The sequence below is a fragment of the Rhipicephalus sanguineus genome, chromosome 2, assembly GCF_013339695.2.
Source record: "Rhipicephalus sanguineus isolate Rsan-2018 chromosome 2, BIME_Rsan_1.4, whole genome shotgun sequence".
In the NCBI taxonomy this organism is placed as follows: Eukaryota; Metazoa; Arthropoda; class Arachnida; order Ixodida; family Ixodidae; genus Rhipicephalus; species Rhipicephalus sanguineus.
Window position 1 is genome coordinate 1,042,416 of NC_051177.1, and position 21,569 is coordinate 1,063,984.

The 21,569-nt window shown below is 47.4% G+C and overlaps 1 protein-coding gene across 2 annotated transcripts in view; it reads left to right on the forward strand.

The window, feature by feature from the left end:
* LOC119382338 (transmembrane protein KIAA1109 homolog) overlaps window positions 1-21,569 on the forward strand; it is a 961,129-nt gene that overhangs the window by 55,559 nt on the left and 884,001 nt on the right. For both annotated transcript variants that reach the window (XM_049412180.1, XM_049412181.1), the window contains exon 5: window positions 1,680-1,799. In XM_049412180.1, coding sequence (XP_049268137.1) covers window positions 1,680-1,799 — 120 coding nt within the window. The remainder of the gene's footprint in view (window positions 1-1,679; window positions 1,800-21,569) is intronic.

Here is a 21,569-nt window from a genome sequence, read left to right on the forward strand (position 1 = left end):
TCGCAAGCAATTACGTCATACACGCCATGTTTGTGCAGTACAAATCTCAAAGGCTATGCTTTTGTCAATAGTAAATGCCAATCTCGAAGGCCTTGCTTTCGCGAGCAGTTACGTCATAGACGCCATCTTTGCAATTTGAATCTCGAAGGCCATGCTTTTGTTTGCATCAATTGAAAGATTCTGTTGCTTGCGCCTCTCATGCGCCTGATATTACGGTCAAACGAGGCCAAGCTGCGTGAAAATGCACCATGGCCGCTCTCTTTGGTAGTCACTCGGTCGGCTCCGAGCGCACTTCGCGACGTATCATACGGGAACGGTCCGACAGTTATGACGTAACAGCAGGGTTCCCAATACATTGTATCCTATGGGAGTTATGCCGGGACCGGCGGAAAACGACGTAACAGCCGGGAAAACGCAGCAGTGAGGAACGTAACAGCGGGGTTCTACTGTATTATGTTGTCTTATTGTATGTCTTATGTTATATTGTACTGTATGTCTTATACGGTCTTGAGTGTGCGTTATATGTTTCCCAGTATTCATTGTTAGCGTGTTACGTGTTACAAATTCGGCCGGCGAGCTCGCCAGATATGTAAAGAAGTGTTTAATAAACCCCCACGTTTTGTTGCACGACCGCGTGAACTGTGTCCGTGTGTTCCGAGGGCGGCGGCGGTTTATCGCATCAGACCCCACAGTGCAAAGTAAAGAAATAAAAGAAAGAAATGACTGCCTACTGATGACGCATCAAACAGTAGCGCCTCCAGGAAAAATTCCTAAGCATACGTAGCCGTCACTTTGCTAGTGACGGCTACGTATGACTCTGAAATGACTCTGAAACTCATTGCTGTGCTGTCGGATTATTGTCACTGCCATCGCTTTACTGGCAACAAAATGGTGCTGCTTTCTTTTCAAGCTTGTTTGTGGTGTCATAGGCTGCCCTGAACAGATGCGTGTTGTCTTTCGTAAGATAGCAAGACAGCATCAACCATTTCATGTATCGGCACTCAGAGCTGCCCACAGAAATGTTTCATCTGAGCTGTTTAACATAGTGTCGCACATCTGTCTCTCCTTTCTCAGCCTACCTTATGCATTAGTTGTATTTGTCATTGTCCTTCTATCTACGTTTCTTGCATTGTGTTGTGCCCTGTTTTTGTTTTTTACCTTCTGCCCCTATTTTTTTTGTTCTTACTTGGACTGTTTTTGTTGTATTGCTTAATAATAGTAATTTCTTATACGTGTACTAGTATAAGGACCCTGTAGATTTTCCTGGGCACGTTAAATAAATGGTCGATTATTTGGTCATTATTATTATCATTATTACACAGGCCTCTCTTCAACAGACTTTTTTTTATTGCATGCTGCAGGCTTTCAATAATGGAAATATGATACACTCTTCTCATGCAAATGCTATGTTGAATTTGATTCCAATCGTGTCACGCTTAGGAGGAAAAAGAGAAATTCTTGTAGCAGGAAACTGAGCACCTATTCCAGTGCACCTAAACTGTTGTTATTCACTTTAAGCTACCATTTTAACTTTGAGTATTTTTCTTCTTGGCCATTCAAAAATGTGTGTGTAACATATTTCCAGGCAGCTGCATGACCAAGGCCTTGCCAGCTCTGCACTACATGAGGTGTGCTTGATACTATGCAGGGCCTTGTAAAGGTCTCTATTTTTCTTCTAGGTACGTGCACAGGCGTTATTCTCGGGAGCAGACCGTCCCCTTGGCAGCGAGACACTTGAGTATGCCTGGCTCGTGGAACTTCAAGCAGGAGATGTCACTGGACGGCTCACTGCTCCTCAGGTGGGGAAGGAGAGGCATTCGTCAGGACCTTTGTGTGCGAGGTTAGGATAAACTGCCAATGAGGTGGTCCATAGTGAAAAAAAGCGGGGCCTAGCTTGCACGAATGGCGCAGTGGAGCACCTAGCTGGTCCTGGCATTTCGAGATCAAGCTTTGGAATTGCAGATCCACGCCTCGGTTAAGCATATCAACGTGGCTCTCTGCAGCAGTTCGTCGCAGTTAACGTCCGCGGTGCGCCTTCCTCACATTGAGTGAGGCCAACGTAAACTGGTCTTGCCCAGCCCCGTCAAAGACGGCCTGGCCAGCTTGGCTGGTGGAGCAGAGTGGTTGTGCGCAGTGACGAGGCGGGTGGGCCAAGCCAAGCACAGGTGACGGCACATGCGCAGTCACGTGCAGCCGGCAGAAGCTTGGCAGAGCTGGGCTCGCGAAGCAGGCTGCGCACAGCATTGCTGATATTCGTGGCTACGGCGTGGCGGAGTTTTGCAGCGGGGTCGACATTATGGCTGGCTTAAGCAGATTCGCTGCTAAAAATCGCAACTTGAATGGAGACTAAGAAAGTGCTCCATCCTGCATTCTTTCTTGGCCTTCATTCAAGGTATGTCACCACCTTTTTGTAAACCTTCTTTAATTTTGACCTTTACAATTTCATTTTAAAATGGGCTTATAAAGGATCGTTTTAAATGACGTTCATGTGCAGAAAAGACTGAAAAAAAATCAGAGTGGGATTTGACAAAACATTGCCCAAACTCAGCCTTTATGTGAATAGTCATAACTTGAGAATGGAGCGCCGGAATTGTAAACTTTATGACACAAAGGTAGCCAACTTAACACACTGTGCAATGAACTAGGATGTTTGCCATTTGATTATTGGGAATCAAGTTACAGTAAAAATACGAACGAAAACAAAAAAATTGGCAATATTTTTTTTGCAATTCTTGAAATAAAGCATTTTTGCATAAAAACTTTCCAATCGTTTTTATTGATCCTAGTTCATTGCACAGGTCAGTAATAAAGGAACGAGCATACAAAGTTTCAATGAAAAAGATTTATTTCTCATGAAGTTACAACTGTTTGCGTCTCAAAAAAGCGCAAAAAATCCAGTGTTGAGAAAAACCAGTTTAAAGTTTTCCAATGCTTGTGCAAACAGGATGATGATGCCCTAAACAGTTCAAATCCACCAGGCTCATAGCTAGGGCTCTCCTTAGATGCCATGGGCTCTTTTTTGGCTTTTGTTGTTGCCAATCTTTTCTTCCGGTGTTGTTTTGCTTCGCCAGTTGACTGACCCTGGGCTTTCCTTACACGGTATTGGTCCCTAGTGCAGCATGCTATGATAGTTTGGTGGCCAGGTTCGATGCCTGCTTCTCTCAAAATAGCTGCTACATTTCTGTTACCATCATAAAAATGACAAACTGCCCAGAATATGAAATGAGTTGACTCCACTGATGGAAAGATTGTCCGTCGCATTGACTCAAACCAACCCTGTTTTTTTCGTGAGAGATGGATTTATATTTTTATTTCTTAATTGAAAGTCGCGAAAAATGACCTGTGGCGCCTCTGGCGGCAAAAACATGAACAATCCGATGAAGGCGGCCACGTGACTGTTGATTCCTGTATGCGGTCGACGATGTTTTTGTTAGTATTGAAATATTGCTCGTTTCTTTATATTAAAAGGTATTGCTCCAAAATAATGTACATATAGGCCTGCGTTAGTAGCATGCATTAAAGTGGTGCTGCCTTCGCGTGACGTATGATTCCATGCTCGTCAGCACGTTTTGAGCAACTTTTCAGTGTGCTCATGCAACCATGCACGCAGTTTCCAGGTCGCTAAGATTTTGGAGTGACATAGTTTTGCTACCTACACCTCGTCTCAGAAATGACGCGCGCTGCTACTTGGCGTGGCCTCACATAAGCGTAGTGACGTTTTTGATGACTTGGCTTGGCTTGTGCATCGAGAGAGTAACGACGCCGGGACAAGCCACCTATGACACATGTGCAGGCAACCTTGGACGCATGCGCACACAACGCGGTACAGATACAGGGAAGGTGTATAATGGCACATCATCTCATTGCAACAGCTTGTTATTTTCAAAAATAGTTGAAAAGCTATCAATAAAGGTGGTTAGCATAGTTACAGGAACTCCTGCGACAACAGAACAACGATAGCTTTCACAAATCACGGGAAGGGCTGGCGGCATCGCTATCAATTCTCAGCACTGCTGGAGGAAAGGTGCGTCCGTGTTTAGAGCCTTTCAGATTGAAAAATACTGCTTGTAAAATAACCACATGCTTTTGGGATTAACTACTGCAGCTACAAACACTGTGAAAGGTGAGCTTTCTGTCACGCCGTAAAAAAATGGGTCGAGAAAAAAAAGTTGTCGGTCCCTTTAAAGGGACACTAAAGGCAAATATTAAGTCGACGTTGATTGTTGAAATAGCGGTCCAGAAACCTCGTAGCGCTGCTTTTGTGCCAAGGAAGTGCTTATTTTGAAATAAAATCACGTTTTTAGTGGTCCGCATCGCGTTAGCGTGCTTCAAATCTCCCGCCTGAAAATACGACTCTCATACGTCACTGCTGCCATGCCCAACGTTGCCCGCTTTTACTGCGCGGCCGCCGACACTAGTAGCAGCCGAGCGGAAGTAGCGGGACCCACAGTAGCAACAACGGCGCTGCGGCAAAGACTTGCTCGGATGGGCACATTCAAAGCCGTCACCAAGTTGCGGTTGGTCTCGTAATCCTCAGTACGAAAGTGCAGCGAGCACACACGCAGAGGTTTTGACTGTTTAGCACACTGGCGCTATGGCATGACACTAAGCCACTTCGAGCGTAAGGGTTCATTCCGCGGCACCCAGTGAAAAGACACACCGGTTTCCTTGCTGCAGCACTGGCGTTGTGCACCATTCGGGCATCCGGCAATATCACACGCATGCGGCATTTTGTCGAACTTTCTGTCAGAGCGACCTTCACGAGCGCGCAAAACACGCACGGCAGTACGCGATCCCGAAACTACCACTGAGACGGGCGAGGCACAGTTCGGCGAAAACGGAACCTTTGAACCACGCGCGCCGTTCCCCATGGCAACGCCACGGAGGTTTTGTTTTCCATGAATCAAGCGTAAACGAACAAACAGCATTTTATTACGTCTTTTGATGCTCGGAATGTTCTTTTTTTACTGCTGCTAGTTTGATTACTAGTGATTTATTGTAGGCCGACTTCCCTACGTCATCGGGATCACTTTGAAAATGTCCCACTCGTGGCGCTCGTCATGTGATACGTTTAGCTTAATTTCTCGGTAAGTAGGGCACTGCTGTTGATAATATTGCCGTTTTAGAAGTTGTCATACATTGGGCTTTCACTCTAACATAAATTGTTATTTGCCTTTAGTGTCCCTTTATGTTAGGTCACCACCTTCGAGAAAAAATTTTGCAGTTGCAGTCCAAAACTTATGATTTTGGCTTGTAGGGCTGATGTATATTTAAACTTTAGAATGATGAAACTGTTAAAAATGTAAAAAAAACAAACAAAATTTATAAAAATTAAAATGTGCCAAAATACGCATGTTGTGCCAACAGTCATTACTACAAATTGGTTGGTGCGATTGAAGAGCAATTTGGCAGGTACATAGTGAGGACACTATCCTGTGCATCTAACCTCCACGATCAGTCCATCTTTAAGCTAAGGTGTGTTATCGTAAAAAGACTGAAAAAGTTTATATTTGACAGCTTTGTTTTGCACAAAATTGGCCATAGTACAAAAAGTTACTGCTCGTTTTCAATAATTCCGCTTGAATGCACAGCTCAAGCTATAAAGAAATAGTACGAAAAATTGTATGTGAAAATGTTTATCAGAAGGAAAGTTATCATTGTTTGCGTAAGTGTAGGATGCAAAAAATGATGTTTTGAGAAAAATGGCTTTTAATATTTGAATTGAATGTCCATATAATAAAGAAACATTCAATATGTCTGAAATTCTCTAGGTTCATAGCTGGGGACCTCTTCTGAAGCGGCGCATACTCCTTTTGAGCGAGCTGAAGCACATATAGTGTTTCTTCTAGCTCGTTTTGACTCACGTGCGCCACAGCAGCTCCACGCTTGATGCTTCTTTCTCGTCCTATACTTTGCCATATTTTGTGGAGTAGTATAACTTATTCCATGAAAGGCCAGAACTAAGTCCAAGAGCTCAGAGTGGTGTATGAAAAAGCACTGACAGCCGAGCCGTGTAGTGGAAATTTTCAAATCGATCGTAAACATCATGCCCCACAAGCTTTAGAATGTACTTAGACAACCTAGCATTACGTAATATGTATAAGGAGAAACATTTATGATGAAATGGAAGGTGTTGTGGAATCGGAAACCTTCAGTTTCGGTTTTGAATGCGTCTAAGAGGGGTTGGAAAAATGGTCATAACTTTCGAACGGCTCAAGATAACTACATAATTCTTTTTGCTAAATATTCTTGAAGAGACAAGGAGCTTGAAAATGTTGAATCCAAAAAAAAAATTGTCTAAAAAAAATGCATTTTTGAAGGTGCTGACCTACCTTAAGCGCCCGGATAACCTCGCTCCTGTCGGGCAGCATTGCTGGTGCCACATCTCACACGGCAGCGTTTGAAGGTAACTGCGACTAATGTGTGTGCCACGAGGCAAAATGACTTTACAGGGGGGGATAACAACCCCAACTTTAATTTAACACATACCCCGGCAAAAACAAAAACCCTTAAAAACAAGCAGCTACACAAGGTCTACGAAAGAAGGCAACACATGTGGTGTAGATGTCCCTAAAGAACGTCCGTGCACCATGTCACAGCCGCTGGTCGACACCGCTGACAAGAAAGCACGCTGCCGACCCTAGTGATGAAAATCTCCCTTAGGCCTAATCCAATACGGCTCTACAAAGGTTGCCTCGAACTGCAAGGACTGTGTTCTGATGCTCCAAGAGCCGCACGTCAAGGCGCCCGTGTGGGGACTTGAATGAGAGCTGTGCGCATGGAAAACGTGGACACAGTCGCGCCGTGGTGCAACGAACATGTGGCCGATTATTAATAGCTTTTACAATGGTGAGCTGGTATGGCACAAAAAACCACTGCTGTTCTCTGGGAGAGGATTATGCCCGGACCCAGTTCTTCTTCAATTAAACAATACTGCGATAGCAGTTAAACAAGAACACACATTTCTAGGAGTTACATTTCACCAAAAACTCACCTTTCTTTCCCACATAGACGCATTAAAAATTAAGACAAGTAGAGCACTCCACCTTCTGAAGGTGTCGGCCCATAAGCACTGGCGTTCCGACCAACTGTGCCTGCTTCGTATGTACCATTGTATAGTGTGCAGTATTTTAGATTATGGTTATGTTGTCTATGGCTCGGCATGGGAGTCGTACATTCGGCGCCTTGACCCCGTACACAGTCTTGGCCTATGTATGTCCAGTGGGGCTTGTAGAACATCGCCTGTGCAGAGTTTATATGTAGATTGTAATGAACCTCCTCTAGGTCAGCAAAGAATATTGCTAACCCTGTTCCATGTTTTGAGAATCAAGTCATCACCTGAACACATAAGTCACGACATTGTCACAAAATGTGACTCATGCTTACACTACTTAAACAAGCCACACTTAATCAAGCCACTTATTTTACTATTCGAAGAATACTGCTGCTCGTATGTCATACCTGAAAGGGCACTCACTGTCGCAAAGAAACTACCGAGACTGCCGCCGTGGTTCGACCTGACGCTACTTTGCGACTTCTCTCTAACCCACCTAAAGAAAAAAAACACCCCACCAGAACACATAATTCAGGAATTCCGCACACTTCAGTATAAGTATAGACATTCTACCAAATATAACACAGGTGGCTCAAAAACGAAAAATCATGTGGGTATTGGTATCGTGACAAAAGAAAGGGCTGTCAGTGTCCTCTGTCCACGTCCATTTTCACAGCTGAAGTCTATGCCTTGTGTGAAGCAGTTCGAAATATCACCACTGGGGAACGAAAGAAGGCGATAATATACACTGGCTCCTTAAGTGCACTAAAAGCTCTACATCTCAAATCAGAGTGTGAACCCTAAGTTGGCTACACTCTGAAAAGCGAGGGAGTTTCCATTCGTTTCTGCTGGGTCCCAAGCCATGTTGCGATATCTGGCAATGAAAAAGCAGATAAATAGGCTTCCTTAGCTGCTCGCGAAACAGTTACAAAAACAAAAATTCCTTTTCAACACAGCCAGCGAACAATTCATCCAGCTTTGTTTGATAAACTGCAGCAGCAATGGAACTTGTGCACAAATAATAAGCTTCACCTAGTACAGTGGTTCTCAGCCATGGATGTGTCGGGGACCCCTTGTGGACTGGTGGAAGTGATGGAGGACCCCTTGCAGCGAAGGGGAGGGAGGGGGGGGGGTACGTAGGTAAATTAACACAACTGGAGCCTGAAACAGGTGCCTTTTATTGCTACCAAAAACATCAAACGTGGCACAGTCGCGCTTAAACAGAGTTGCATATCTGCATCTTGGAAATTCGCGCTTTTTTATCGTACGAGGACGGACTGAGTACACACACAAACACAGAGCGCAGACTAACAACTGTTTTATTTCAAGGCATTTTCCTCACATATATACCCAAGTGAAAGCATCACAAAAACCCGAAGCAAGATAAAATATTCAAATGGGCATGCGCATGACATATGAGTTAGTTTGTTCCTATGAAGTGGATTTCTTTTGAAGAAAGATTAATGGATGGTGCGCTGATACATTTGTCGGCATGTGCCTGTGTCATCATGTAAGATTCGGTTATAACTCGTTCCATTTTATCGTGTACCTGCGACAAGATTGTGGTTTTCTCGAAAAGCGGCTCACATTTACACTGCGAAACATGTGTTGCTAGATTTCCCGGATGCGTGATTAGTTGACAGTTATTTCGATGTTCTCTTAATCTTGTATTTAAACACCTTTCCGTCTGTCCGACGTATCTCCTACCGCATGTCAAAGGAATGTTGTAAACTACTTCCTTATTGCATTCCACAAACTTTCTAACGTGGTTTATACCGCAATTGTTACTCTGGCTTCTTCCCTTGCAGCCATTAACCCTTCGACACATTCCTATTAGTTTTTCCGGAGCCGAGAAAACCAGTTCGACATTCTGTGCATTTGCAATCTTTTTTAGCTTGTGTGAGACTGTGTGTATGTATGGCAGAACTATTGGTCTTGCTTTTTCGGTAGCGGATCCCTCACTTTTACCATTCTTTTTTCCGTTAATTGTTTTTAACAGCTTTTCAGCCACCGACGCAATCACACAATCAGGAAATTCACTGCACTTCAGCCTTTCCACCTGTATGTTGACGCTCTGCGCTATTTTATGAGGACAGGATTTCTGCACACTTTGTTTTAGACTAGAAAATGCTACGCCCCTTTTGATTAACTTTGAATGCGCAGAAATGTATCTCATGATGGCCTTAGTTCCTTTTGTTAAATATATCCAACATGTATGATCACAATTAAGAAAAATCTGAAGGTCTAGAAACTAAAGAAGACTCAGTTGGCATTTCAAACGTGAATTCTAGCCCCGGAAACACTTCTGTGAACTTCTGCAAGATTTTTTCCACGTTAACTGAATCCGATCTTTTGTATGGTAGGCAAAGCAGGAAATCATCCACGTATCTAAAGCAAGCTTTCACGTGCATCTCATTAAAAAACGGCATTAAAAGTCGGTCTCCCTTTGCCATAAAAAGATTGCACAGCAAAGGAGCTAAGCATGAGCCGATACAGATTCCTTTTCGCTGCGCGTACACACCACCTTCGTATTCAACGAAGGTGGTGTGTACGAATTTCCAAGATGCAAAAGCGCAAATTTCCAAGATGCAACACCAACTAGCCCCTGTAGCTGCTCTAATTGCATATCTGCAGCCACATTCAACCTGTTTTGGTATTTACTTTTCAAGTATGCTAGTCTGGAAAAAGCATGCTCGCATGCATACGTCGTAGAGAACTGTAACCGAAGCTTTACAGCCATCTCATGGAGAAGGGGGAACATTTCTGCAGTGCCCAACCAAAATGCCTCAAGGCTCACAGTGGCAAACTTTGCCTTCATCACTGTGTTTTCCTGGAACTCCATCGGCTCCTTTTCAGCTTCGACACATTCATATGTAAAGCAAGCTACGTCAGCCTCAAAATGGGCCACAAGCCATGTGTCTGGGGCAGATTCTGGGAAGTAGTCCTTAATGTGGCACCTTAATGTGCTCAGATGGGCCGTGATTGTGGCTCTGTCACTTCCAGATACTACCCCAGAGCCTGCAAGACCACCGAGGAGCTTAAAGGGGCCCTGCAACACCTTTCTTAGTTATATTGGAATAGTCTCATTATTGACCTATGACTCTTCACGAGTCATATGCCGCAAAAATTTTTCGAATCCGTCAAGTCTAAGTGGTGTTACCAAATTATAGAGATCACGTTCCGCAGCTTTCTCCCTCAACTCAACGCAGCTAGCGCGCGGAAAGCTGCGCGCGGCGTGAAGGGTAGGGGGGATGGCGGAGGTGCGAGGAGGCGACGTCAGCACCGGCGGCATTTTTTTCATTTTTTTCTCTCTGGCGTCTCGGCGCAACCACGTGGTCTGTGGCGCCACTTCCGGTCGGCTCGCGCGGTCGTCGTCGAGCGGCGGAGCCCATGGCACCGTGTATCGCGCGTGCTTGAAAACTGCGAGTCGGTTTGGTAATGTTGGGTGTGCACCTCGAACTGCCGTAGTGTTTTCATCGCTCTGCCAACCATGGACGCAAACTTGCGTGCGCGTTTGGAACGAATGACAGCTGAGATGGGTTTCGACCCACACTCCGACACACCGCCTCTTCGCAATGCTCGCGCTTGAATCATATTCAACACGGCAAAGCTGCGTGCACCCTTCTCCCAGTGGCGGTACTTCGATGCTGTTTGCTCTTCGAATGCGGGCGCACAGCGAGTGCGGGCTGACAACAAAGAACTATAGACTAGAAGAAAGGATCGTGGGGCATCGGGCTGGCGCGGACCCATCCCCCGGCTGTCTGCAGCTACCGTGAAAATGCGAATCTGCTTGGTTGCTGTGTCGCGGTTTCTCGGGAACCTGAGACTACGGGGAGGATAAGCCGAGGTACGGCTCGATGACATACTGAACAGACAGCGAACGGGACTCTCGCCATACAGCGAACACAGGTATCCTAAGCTAGCCGGCGCCAGCGTTGTTATCGGAGAAATGCTGCACCGCTGCCTCGGTCGGTCGTGAGAACGTGCCGGCGATGCAGTTTGTAGCTGACGAGGCAACACTCGAACGGCTGCCACTCTCAACGGCAACCGGCGATGGTCAAAAGCGCAGAAATATTCACAATTTCGGCACTGCACATGGTGAAGAAAACGCAACCACGAGCAGACGAGCTGTCGGTGAGACCGGAAGTGCTAATATTAATGTTTGTTCGGTGTTTTAATGGCATAACACAATATAAACATACATATTATCTACTTATTGAACTCAAAATTAACAACTAAGGTAATAATGAGGGTGTTATCGTGATTAAAACATCAGCCAATGGTGGAACTGCCGACAATCGCGTCATATATTGCGGACTAATACATCATTTGTCGAGAGAAGAGGGAGCGATTTTCAGTTGACTTTGAGAATTTATTGTAAATTCCAGGCCGCTCGCTTCGCTATAATATTTGGCTCGCGTGTTCTCTGGAGCCTCGACTACCGATTGGCAGCGCTTTTTGACCCTGCTCAAAAAGTGTTGCAGGGCCCCTTTAAAAGAAGAATAGTCGCCTCTGTTTACCCGGCTCAACCAACTTTGAAGCTTTTTACAAAAGCCTCTCACCTTGTCCCCAGAAGAGGCAACATTAGTGCCCATCCCCTGCATGCTGCTGTTAAGATGGTTCAGGTGCTCAAACCGGTCACACAGATAAGCAAGCTTTGCCACAAAAGAAGAGTCCTGAAAAGGATCTCCGAGTGCCCTATCTTCTGCCAAAAAAAGACTCAGCTCCTCTCTAAGCTCGAACACCCTTGCAAGCACTTTTCCGCGCGACAACCCACGCACCTCGGTGTGCAGGAGCAGGTGTTGGTGCTCGGCACCCATCTCGCACAGTACCTTGAAGAGGCGACTGGCCTTAGGCCTTGCCTTTACACTGTTCACGACTTTGACAACATGTTGCATAACACTCGCAAGCTCTGGACTCAACTCCTTTGATGCCAAAGCTTCCCTATGAAGCATACAGTGTGTGAACGCTACTGCACTGTTCACTTTCTTAACGAGTCCTAAAAAACCTACAGAGTTTCCAACCATGGCTCGAGCGCCGTCGGTGCACACAGCTACACACATGTCCCAACGAAGACTGCGCGAAACAAAAAAATTGTTAATGGCATCGAAAATATCTTGACCTCTCGTTGTGGTCTCAAGTTCCAGACAGCAAAGAAGTTCTTCGGCAATGACAGAGTTATTCACAAAGCGCACAAACAGTATAAGCTGTGGGCTCCCGGATACGTCGCAGCTATCATCGACGGCGAGGGAAAACTTCCCAGCGGACTTCAATTTATCAATTACTTGGTCCTGCACATGAGACGCCATTTCTCTGATTCTCCGTACCACGGTGTCGTTCGAACACGGTATTTTGTCCAGTTTTTTCACATGCTCTTTCCCTATAACAGCACCGACAACGTCCTTCATGCAGGGAGGGCATAAGCAGAGTCTCGCAGATGGTGTGAGGCTTCATCTGTTTGGCCACGTGGTAGCTGAGCATGTAGCTTGCCTTGATAGCATCTGCAGAGCTTGCCAGCTGAAACGAAAGTCTAACTTTGTATGCTGAACCGAACCTACAAACACTGCATCGACATTCTAAAACTGGTGCCTTAACCGGTTGCCTTCCCCACCCCGCGACGCGTTGTATGCACGTGGAAAGTCGATGGCACATGCGCTAAAGCAAACCAACAAAATCTGCCAGCTAACCGTGAGGCCGGAGCCTCGCCGATCAGCGTACGCACAGCGAACATAACGCATATCGAGGGTCGCGGCTACCGCGAACCTCGTATGCGCAACTAACGGAAAGCACGTCGAACAAGCATTCGACGACCGATCGAGGCCCGCTGCCGCAGCGAACATCGTATGCGCAACTAAGGTAAAACTGTTTAACTGTGTTATGATAATTTCGACCTCACCTTGTTTGGATTATCCAGCTTTTGGGATTCTAACTGTCGTTTCTTGGTTTCGAAGAACTCTATGTCCTTGTCTTGGTAGCTTGGATGCTTTGTCCGGAGATGGCGTGTCAACTTCGTCGGCACCATGGAGCTTAGAGCGAGTACTTCACCGCACAAAATGCATTGCGGTTTGCCGCCGATATTGACAAAGCCAAACTTCACATAACTTTCTTTGTAGCCACGTAACTTGGACATGGCTACGCGACTCAGACGAACACGTAGCTTCGCGACCTAGGCCAACCGGGTGAGACTGCACGGCACAGCCACTGATGCCAGGCGAAAATGGCGATAATGCGGCTGCGGGGCACCGAGACACGTGGTTCGGGAAGGTGTGGGGAAGAGGGAAAGGAGGTGATCGAAACGACCTTGTGCGGATTGCGGATCGCTGCGGCAGTTCCGGGAGCAGGTCCCGGAACTCCAAATGAGTCACGGCTGGACTGAACTCCAAAAAATATAAAAAAAAAAAAGCGGGCGAGGGTTTCGCGGATCATAGAAATGGCTTCGCGGACCCCCTAGGGTCCGCGGACCCCCATTTGAGAACCACTGACCTACTAAAACCCGTACTTGGACAATGGAACACCTGTCGTCACCAAGAACAATTTGTTGAGGTCATTTTATGCCGACTCCAAATTGGGCACCAACACCTGACACACAACTTACAAACGATGAACAACCAACCTGCGTTAACAATGTGCTTGATTGGGCTGGTTGGTGCTGCATGGTAAACGAAGAATAAGAACAGTGCTAAACACGGGACGAGAAGAGGACACATACAACCAATGTTTATTGCAAAAACAAGTGCAATATATAGGACACAGGAATCTGCGCAGAAACACGAAACATAAGCTGTGAAATTAGATATCTGGGGTCCACTGATTTGACAGGTTCTTGATAATGTTTGCCGTTTGGCCTTTATCACATGTATGTGCACTTTGGCTTATGTTTCATGTTTCTGCGCAAATTCCTGTGTCCTATATATTGCACTCGTTTTTGCAATAAACATTGGTTGTTAGTTCAGCACCGTGTATGTGTCCTCTTCTCGTCCCATGTTTAGTGCCGTTTTTATTCTTCGTTTACCAACCAACCTGCGAAAAATGTCAAGAACCAGTGATGTGATAGCTGTGCCAGTTGCACCAAACTGCTCCAAAAGACGAATCCTGCTACATCCTGCTACATTTTCACTATTCTGCACCAAAGCTGCGCCAAACATGGTGTTTTCATATTTTGAAAACGAAAATAATCTCTCGAGGGAGTGAAATGCCCTAGCATGCGTCTGTCTTCACGTGCATACACCACGCTGCAGTGGCCGTCAGTACGCTTAGATTAAGGAAAACGGACGAACCTGTGCAGTGCTGGTCAGGCTGCCTTTCTATTGCACCATATACCGCATATAACCTAAGTCGCCATAGGAGCGAATATATAACCAAAACACCATTTTTCAAAGATTCACTGTGGGGTCTGGAGATGACCGCGCGGTCGGGCAACCAACACATTTATTAACTTCTGTTACATACGGCAAGCTTGCCTGCCGAATCTAATACACAACTAGTAACAGGCAAAGTAACCTTATATAATGCCAATACAATACCCGGAAAACATACCACACACTTAAGACAACAGAAGACATACGATGCACCGCGAATGCGACATTGCCAATGTCTGACTCACCACGAGGGGCCTGCGGGAAACGAGCCGCGGTATCGTCCCCCACGGACCCACTGCGGGAGATATCTGTCCACGCATGCCGCTGAACCGGCGACAGTTCGGCGGCGTGCGTGGTTAGTGCGGTGGCACTGCCAGCGCCATTGCGCTAACCCTAACCCGTGCGAGCGTAGCACCACTCTTGCTCGGCAGCTTTTAAAACCAACTGCGGTCAATACGTGAGACGCGTGTGCCACGAGGCGCGAGCGACCTTACAGGGGGTGATAGCACCCCCACAGCACATGTGCAAGAAGTCGTGAACAGAGTCGTGCAACTGGGGTGTGAATTCTCATTCCCTTAAATTTCCAAATGTTGAAAGGTTAACTTTCGCGGACCTGCTGTGCCTACAAAATAAACTCAGAAAAAAAAGGTGCTGTAACAGAAAGTCGCCGACAAACTTTTCAGAGCACCTCGTTTATGCGCCGGATATCCCCACGGAACGGCAACCGAATTTCCGCATGCTTTCGACTTCCGAGGCGCGACGTCGAAAGCAGTGGCGGCCAAGAACCATTACTCGAGTGTTGCACATGCATGCCCTCATTTTGGTTGACGATGTGCTTTCGGAATCGGAAAGTTGTTTCCATTCATCCACCCCTTTCAGAATGTAACCACTGCAAAGCTTTCCGTTTACTCGGCACCAAACCGCACAATCGCGGCTGCTACTGATGAGGCAGTTATGCGATTAGCGCTCGTTAGGCATAACCTGCAGGTTTGCATCGGGCACAGTAGAGATCGCACTCACGAGCTTAACCAAGGGCAAGAAACCAAGTTTGCATTTGCGGTCGGGAGAACAGCTGCGTCAACTAACCTGCATAAGCCTACCAAGCTTGCGAGTCTGCCTGCTGGTGGCGAAAGCCCGCTTGCAAAGCCTTTACATATGTGGAGCACTGCCTTCACTGACGATGGAATGGAGGTCGATATCTACGACGACGTAACTATTTTCCTGACCAAAAGCCGAACAGGTTTACTGTGCAGTTGACATGGACACGGGTGCCTGTTCGGTGCGAAGCGTGCTGACGGAATGCATGCAAGGGCTAGACACTTGTTGAACCGTGAAGCTGATGAAGCTGGCCCACCAGGAAACTGTGATCCTCACGAGCGGGTGTGCGCCACAGAAATGGGCAAATTCCACAACTCACCACTGGTTCACTGAGAGAGAGAAGGCAAGAGAGAGAGAAAAATAGAGAGGAATAATGGGAATAGAGACGTCAAGAGAGAAAGAAAGGGAAGAGCAGGGAAGAAGGGATAGAAAATTGAGAATGAGAGGAAAGAAAGAAGGAAGGCCGCCCAGCTTCCTTTAGGCTTGGCACAAGTAGTGCCATATACTATGGGGAACGGGAAAGGCAACGGCGAGAGGAGCCCCAAGTGACAGGCTTGAATATCTATGGAGTTTGGACATTCGTGTCGTGAGTAACCTAGCTAAGGCCTAGCCACAACCTAGACACGACCAGACTGGACTTGATAATCGTCCAGTTTCGCTGTTTCTAGTGCAAGCTTTGCCATTTTTTCTCTCCTTCCGTGCCACCGCGCGACAAAGTACACCGCTCTGCTGGCACAGTCTTATAGAGCGCATTTCACCGCTGGCAGCTGCCCGCCCATTCTGCACCCTTCTGTCAATGCTTCCCAGCTTTTTTGCCAGCACGGCGTTAACGGCATGATGGCCAGCTCTCTTCTGCAAGCGGTGTGAGACAGAACGCAGATGGGGATGACGGCCATCTTTTTTTGCCTATCTCAGGGTCATTATGACGCGATTAGAAGCTTGGTCTGGGGTGTTGTCGGTGCCTCCCTTTCTGTTCAAATATGCCACCTTTTTTTCATTAAACTTTCAGTTGTGCCAGAAGAAAAAGAATTACCTACCTGTTACAAGACAAAGCTTTCTGCAAACCGTGCTCGTTGAGAAAGACATTTGACTCAAGATGGCTGTATATGTGGGAGGAGATGATGTGCTCGAGAAGCTTGCAACAAATGCATGTTAGCCAAATGGGGCGGTAATTGCCGGGTGAGTGTCTATTACCATCTCTAAATACCGGAGTTACCTTGGCTATCTTCCAGTCAGTGGCAAGTGCCGTATTTATTCGAATCTAAGCCGATGGTTTTTTCGAAAAAACGATGTGCCAAAGTGGGGGCTCGGCTTAGATTCGAGGATTTTGAAAAACGCGGCATTTTTCACCGAGAAAAGTGTTGCAAAAGTAGCACCACCTAGACAGTATTGTAGCCGTTAGTAGCCGAGCCAACACCTGGCTTAAGTACGCACGCGAGGCCGCCATTTTTATCTTTGTGGCGAGTGTTGAGGTGAGCCGTTCGTCAGTTCGAGTCTCGCTTCGAGTGGGCTGTGTGTGGCGTAGCTCAATGGCGCCAAACGAGCGTAGTCATTATAGTGCGGCGTATAAAAGGAAAGTTGTGCTAGCCGCGAAGTCGTCCTCCAACGTTCAAGCCGGGCGGGACTTTGGAGTGGACGAAAAGAATGTTCGTCGCTGGAGGGGCCAACGGGAGAAGCTCTTCGCGTGTGCCGCGACGAGGATGGCTTTTACCGGTCCACGGAAAGGCCGTCACCCTGAATTGGAGACTGCATTGGCCGACTTCGTTCGGACGCAGCGAGCAGCTGCCCTTCCAGTGACAACGGAAGTGCTCCAGGCGACGGTGAGGGCGCTTTCAAGGGAGCAAGGTGTTTCGGCGGCAGACTTCAAAGCCAGCCGAGGCTGGCTGCAGAAATTCATGAAGCGCTTTGGCTTCAGCCTCCGTCGTCGCACCTCAATCGCTCAAAAGTTACCGGCTGACTATGAAGAGAAGTTGCTGGAGTTCCAGCGTTTCGTGCTTCGGAAGAGAGAAGTGAGAGCGTATCTGCTAGGCCAAATCAGCAACGCGGACCAAACGCCGGTGTATTTTGATATGCCGGTGGTGTGCACAGTCTCAGAAAAAGGGGCCAAGGAAGTGAAGGTGCGCTTTGCGGGCTGTGAAGAGCAGCGCGCGACTGTGATGCTGCGCTGCACAGCGGACGGGCATAAGCTCCCTCCTTATATCGTTTTTAAGAGGAAGACGCTGCCCGCCAAAGAGGCTTTCCCGCGAAACATCATTGTGCGGGCCAACGAGAACGGCTGGATGACCAGCGCCATGGTCGAGGAGTCCCCGCAGGGGCGTCTGCGCAATCAGGCGTTTGGTGTGTAGCGACACCACGGACCCGAGCTAACGGGGGGGTTTCGACCCCCTCCCACGCCTAGCCGTGCGTGGCTTTGCCGTGTCCGGGGAAAAGGGGATCCTGGGAGTTGAGCCGACGCCGGGTGTTTGGACCGTTAAAGCCCCCCGGCAAAGGCAACACACCCCTTTGGCCCCGACTTCACGTAGACGGCACCCCTGGGCTGACCCACCCAGGGGAAATCGGCAGTCGCCTTTTCCTATCTCTCTCTCCCCTCATCTTCGTCTTTCTCTATCACTTTCAGCCTTTCCTGTCCTCACCTATCTTCTAGTCACTTCCAATTTTAGTGGCGGCAAGGGTTAACCTTGTGTTGCTACCCAACCTAGGGTAAACCATATTGGGTGATAGTAACGTCGCACTACTGGCGTTGCGCAGACTTGTACACATGTTCTGCCACGCCCCCTTGTTGGGCTCCGTGGTGGGTGGTGGGCGCCGTTACCGAAAAATCCACTTTTTCCCATGGGATCCTCGACCCCTTCAGCAACCGATCGTGCCCCAAAAAGGGTACGCACCGACGTAACTTCACTCCTTTGGCCCAAAAACAAAGAAACCTTCCCAAAATTCCATGTCCTCCACTGCGAACAATCGTCTACGAAAGCTAGAGCAATCTCACCCTTTCTTGTTGCCAAGTGCCTAAAGGAGACCATTGGAACCGGTTATAAGGCCACAAAGATGGCAAGTGGAGATCTGCTCCTCGAACTAAAGGATGAGGAACAGTACAATAAACTCTCGCACCTCGTAGCCTTTGGTAACATACCTGTCTCTGTGAGCGCACATCGTACCATGAATACAGTGAAGGGCGTGGTATCGGACGAAGATTTGATGACACTGAATGAAGAAGAACTCCTCGATGGATGGAAAGAACAAGGTGTGACACATGTCCAACACATCACAATCAGACGTAACAACAACGAAATACCAACGAAGCACTTGATACTCACCTTCAGTTCAACCACCCTACCCGAAACTCTTGAAACTGGATATGTGAAACTCAATGTCCGACTGTTCATTCCAAACCCGAGGCGTTGTTTCAAATGCCAGCGCTTTGGACATGCATCTCAGAGCTGCCGAGGGCAGCTGACTTGCGCTAAGTGCGGCACAACAAGTCACAGTGCTGACTGCAATCATGACGAGGTCCTTTGTGCAGACTGCGACGGAAGCCACCCTGCAACTCCAGAGCGTGCCCAGCCTGGAAGAGAGAAAAAGAAATAATCACGATAAAAGTTAAGGAAAACATCACGTTTCGGGAAGCAAGACAACGGATCTCGTCAATATTTCCACTAAAAACACCTTTCGCCGAAGTGGTGCAACGAGGGGCGGCACCACAACGGCCCCTGGCGGTAGCCCGGAACACGCCTAGCGTGCCCAGGCTAACGCCACTTGCCCCTTCGGTGGGAGCAGCTAGCGCTGCCCTGCCCACATTCAACCTGTCCACACCAGTGGCCTCCACAAGCTCTGGCAGCAGCCAGGGCAATCACGAGGCCAAGGGGGTCTTATCGACCTCCAGCTCGGTGGGGACAAAGACTTCGTCTACCGAGGCGAGGTCTAAGAGACGCACAGACCGCTCTGTCGAGCGGGTGTCCAGTGCCTCGCAAGAGGCTATGGACACTACGTTAAGCCAAACTGCGCAGGAAGCACCGAAGGAGCGGCGAGCTTCTCTCGACCGCTCCAAAAAGGACAAAACACCAATTACAGGGCCTAACAAAGGCCCCGTAAAATGAGCCAATCTTCGTTTTCTTTACACACAGCACCCTTTTTCCCATCATGGACAACATCATACAATGGAACGTAAGAGGACTACTTAGAAATCTAGATGATATCCAAGAACTTCTGAGTAAGTTCAACCCGAAAGTGCTGTGTGTGCAAGAAACACACCTAACTTCAAAACACACCAACTTCCTCCGGCAATACATTACTTTCTGAAGAGACCGCGAGGATGTTGTTGTATCGTCTGGCGGTGTGGCCATTATAGCTGATAGAAGTATAGCATGCCACCATTTGAAGCTCCAGACGGCCCTTGAGGCAGTGGCCATTCGAGCTGTACTTGTTAACAAACTCATTACCATATGTTCCGTGTATATACCACCACATCATCAGCTTCACAGACGCGATTTAGAATCATTAATAGATGAACTCCCAGAACCCTTTTTGATTCTAGGTGATTTTAATGCACACAATGTCCTCTGGGGCGATCCTCGCTGTGACGTTCGAGGACGTCTCATTGAACAGCTCCTTTTTTCGTCTAGTTTATGTCTTTTAAATGTGAAGGAGCCTACGTATTTTAGCCTCGCAAACAACTCATACTCCTCCATAGATCTTAGCATTTCATCACCTTCCCTTTTACCCGTCTTTGAATGGAGCGTTCTGAAAGACCCTTATGGGAGTGACCACTTCACAATCATCCTGAGCACGCCGACCAAAGACCAACTGCCCCCGCAGGTTCCTCGATGGAAGGTTGACTCAGCTGATTGGGAACGGTACCGAACCCTTGCGCACATGACATGGACTGAGCTGTCCGCTCTGACCTTAGATGACGCTGTAATGTATCTTACAGCTTTTATTCTTGACGCCGCATCAAAATGTGTTGCCCAAACAAGCGGCCTGGGTTCTAAGCGGCGAGTTCCATGGTGGAACGATGCGTGTAGAAAAGCGCGGATGAATCGGAACAAAGCGTGGGCGTTGTTTCGTGACTCCCCAACAGCAGAAAACCTGGAACATTTCAAGGAGGTCAAATCGCAGGCAAGGAGAACGCGCCGACAAGCCAGACGAGAAAGCTGGACAAAGTTCATATCGAGTATCAACTCGTACACAGATGAGGGAAAAATGTGGAATAAGGTGAAGAAAATTAAGGGCCAACAAACGTACTCCCTGCCATTAGTAAATAGCCTCGGAGAAAGCCTGGAGGATCAAGCTAATTTTCTTGGCACACATTTTGAACACATATCGAGCTCCTCACACTACGCTGAAACCTTCCAAAAGTATAAAGCACGAATAGAACAACAGAAGTTGGAAAAAAAATCTGCAAAAACTGAGGCGTACAACGAACCACTCTGCTTAGCAGAACTGCAAACAGCACTGAACTGCTGTAACACATCTGCCCCAGGTTCTGACTGCGTAATGTACGAGATGCTGAAGCAGCTACCCTCTGAAACACAAAAGACTCTCCTCACTCTCTACAACCTTATATGGCTCTCGGGTGTGATCCCCTCTTCTTGGAAGGAGACTGTTATAATTCCAATTTTGAAACGGAAAGGATCCCTCTGCTGTATCAAGTTGCAGACCCATAGCGCTAACAAGTTGCCTATGCAAAGTATTTGAAAAAATGATTAATTGCCACTTACTACACTTCCTTGAATCAAACAAATTGCTCGACCCATACCAGTGCGGGTTTAGAGAAGGCCGATCCACCACAGATCATCTCATACGTATCGAGGCACGCATACGTGAAGCTTTTGTTCATAATCAGTTTTTCCTATCTGTATTCCTCGACATGGAGAAGGCCTACGATACGACCTGGAGGTTTGGGATACTGAGAGACTTCTCACACATGGGTATACGTGGTAAAATGTCATTGAAAGTTATCTGTCTGATTGCACATTCCGCGTTCGAGTGGGCAATGTTTTGTCCCGAACATTTATACAGGAAACCAGAGTGCCACAGGGTGGGGTGCTCAGCTGTACGCTCTT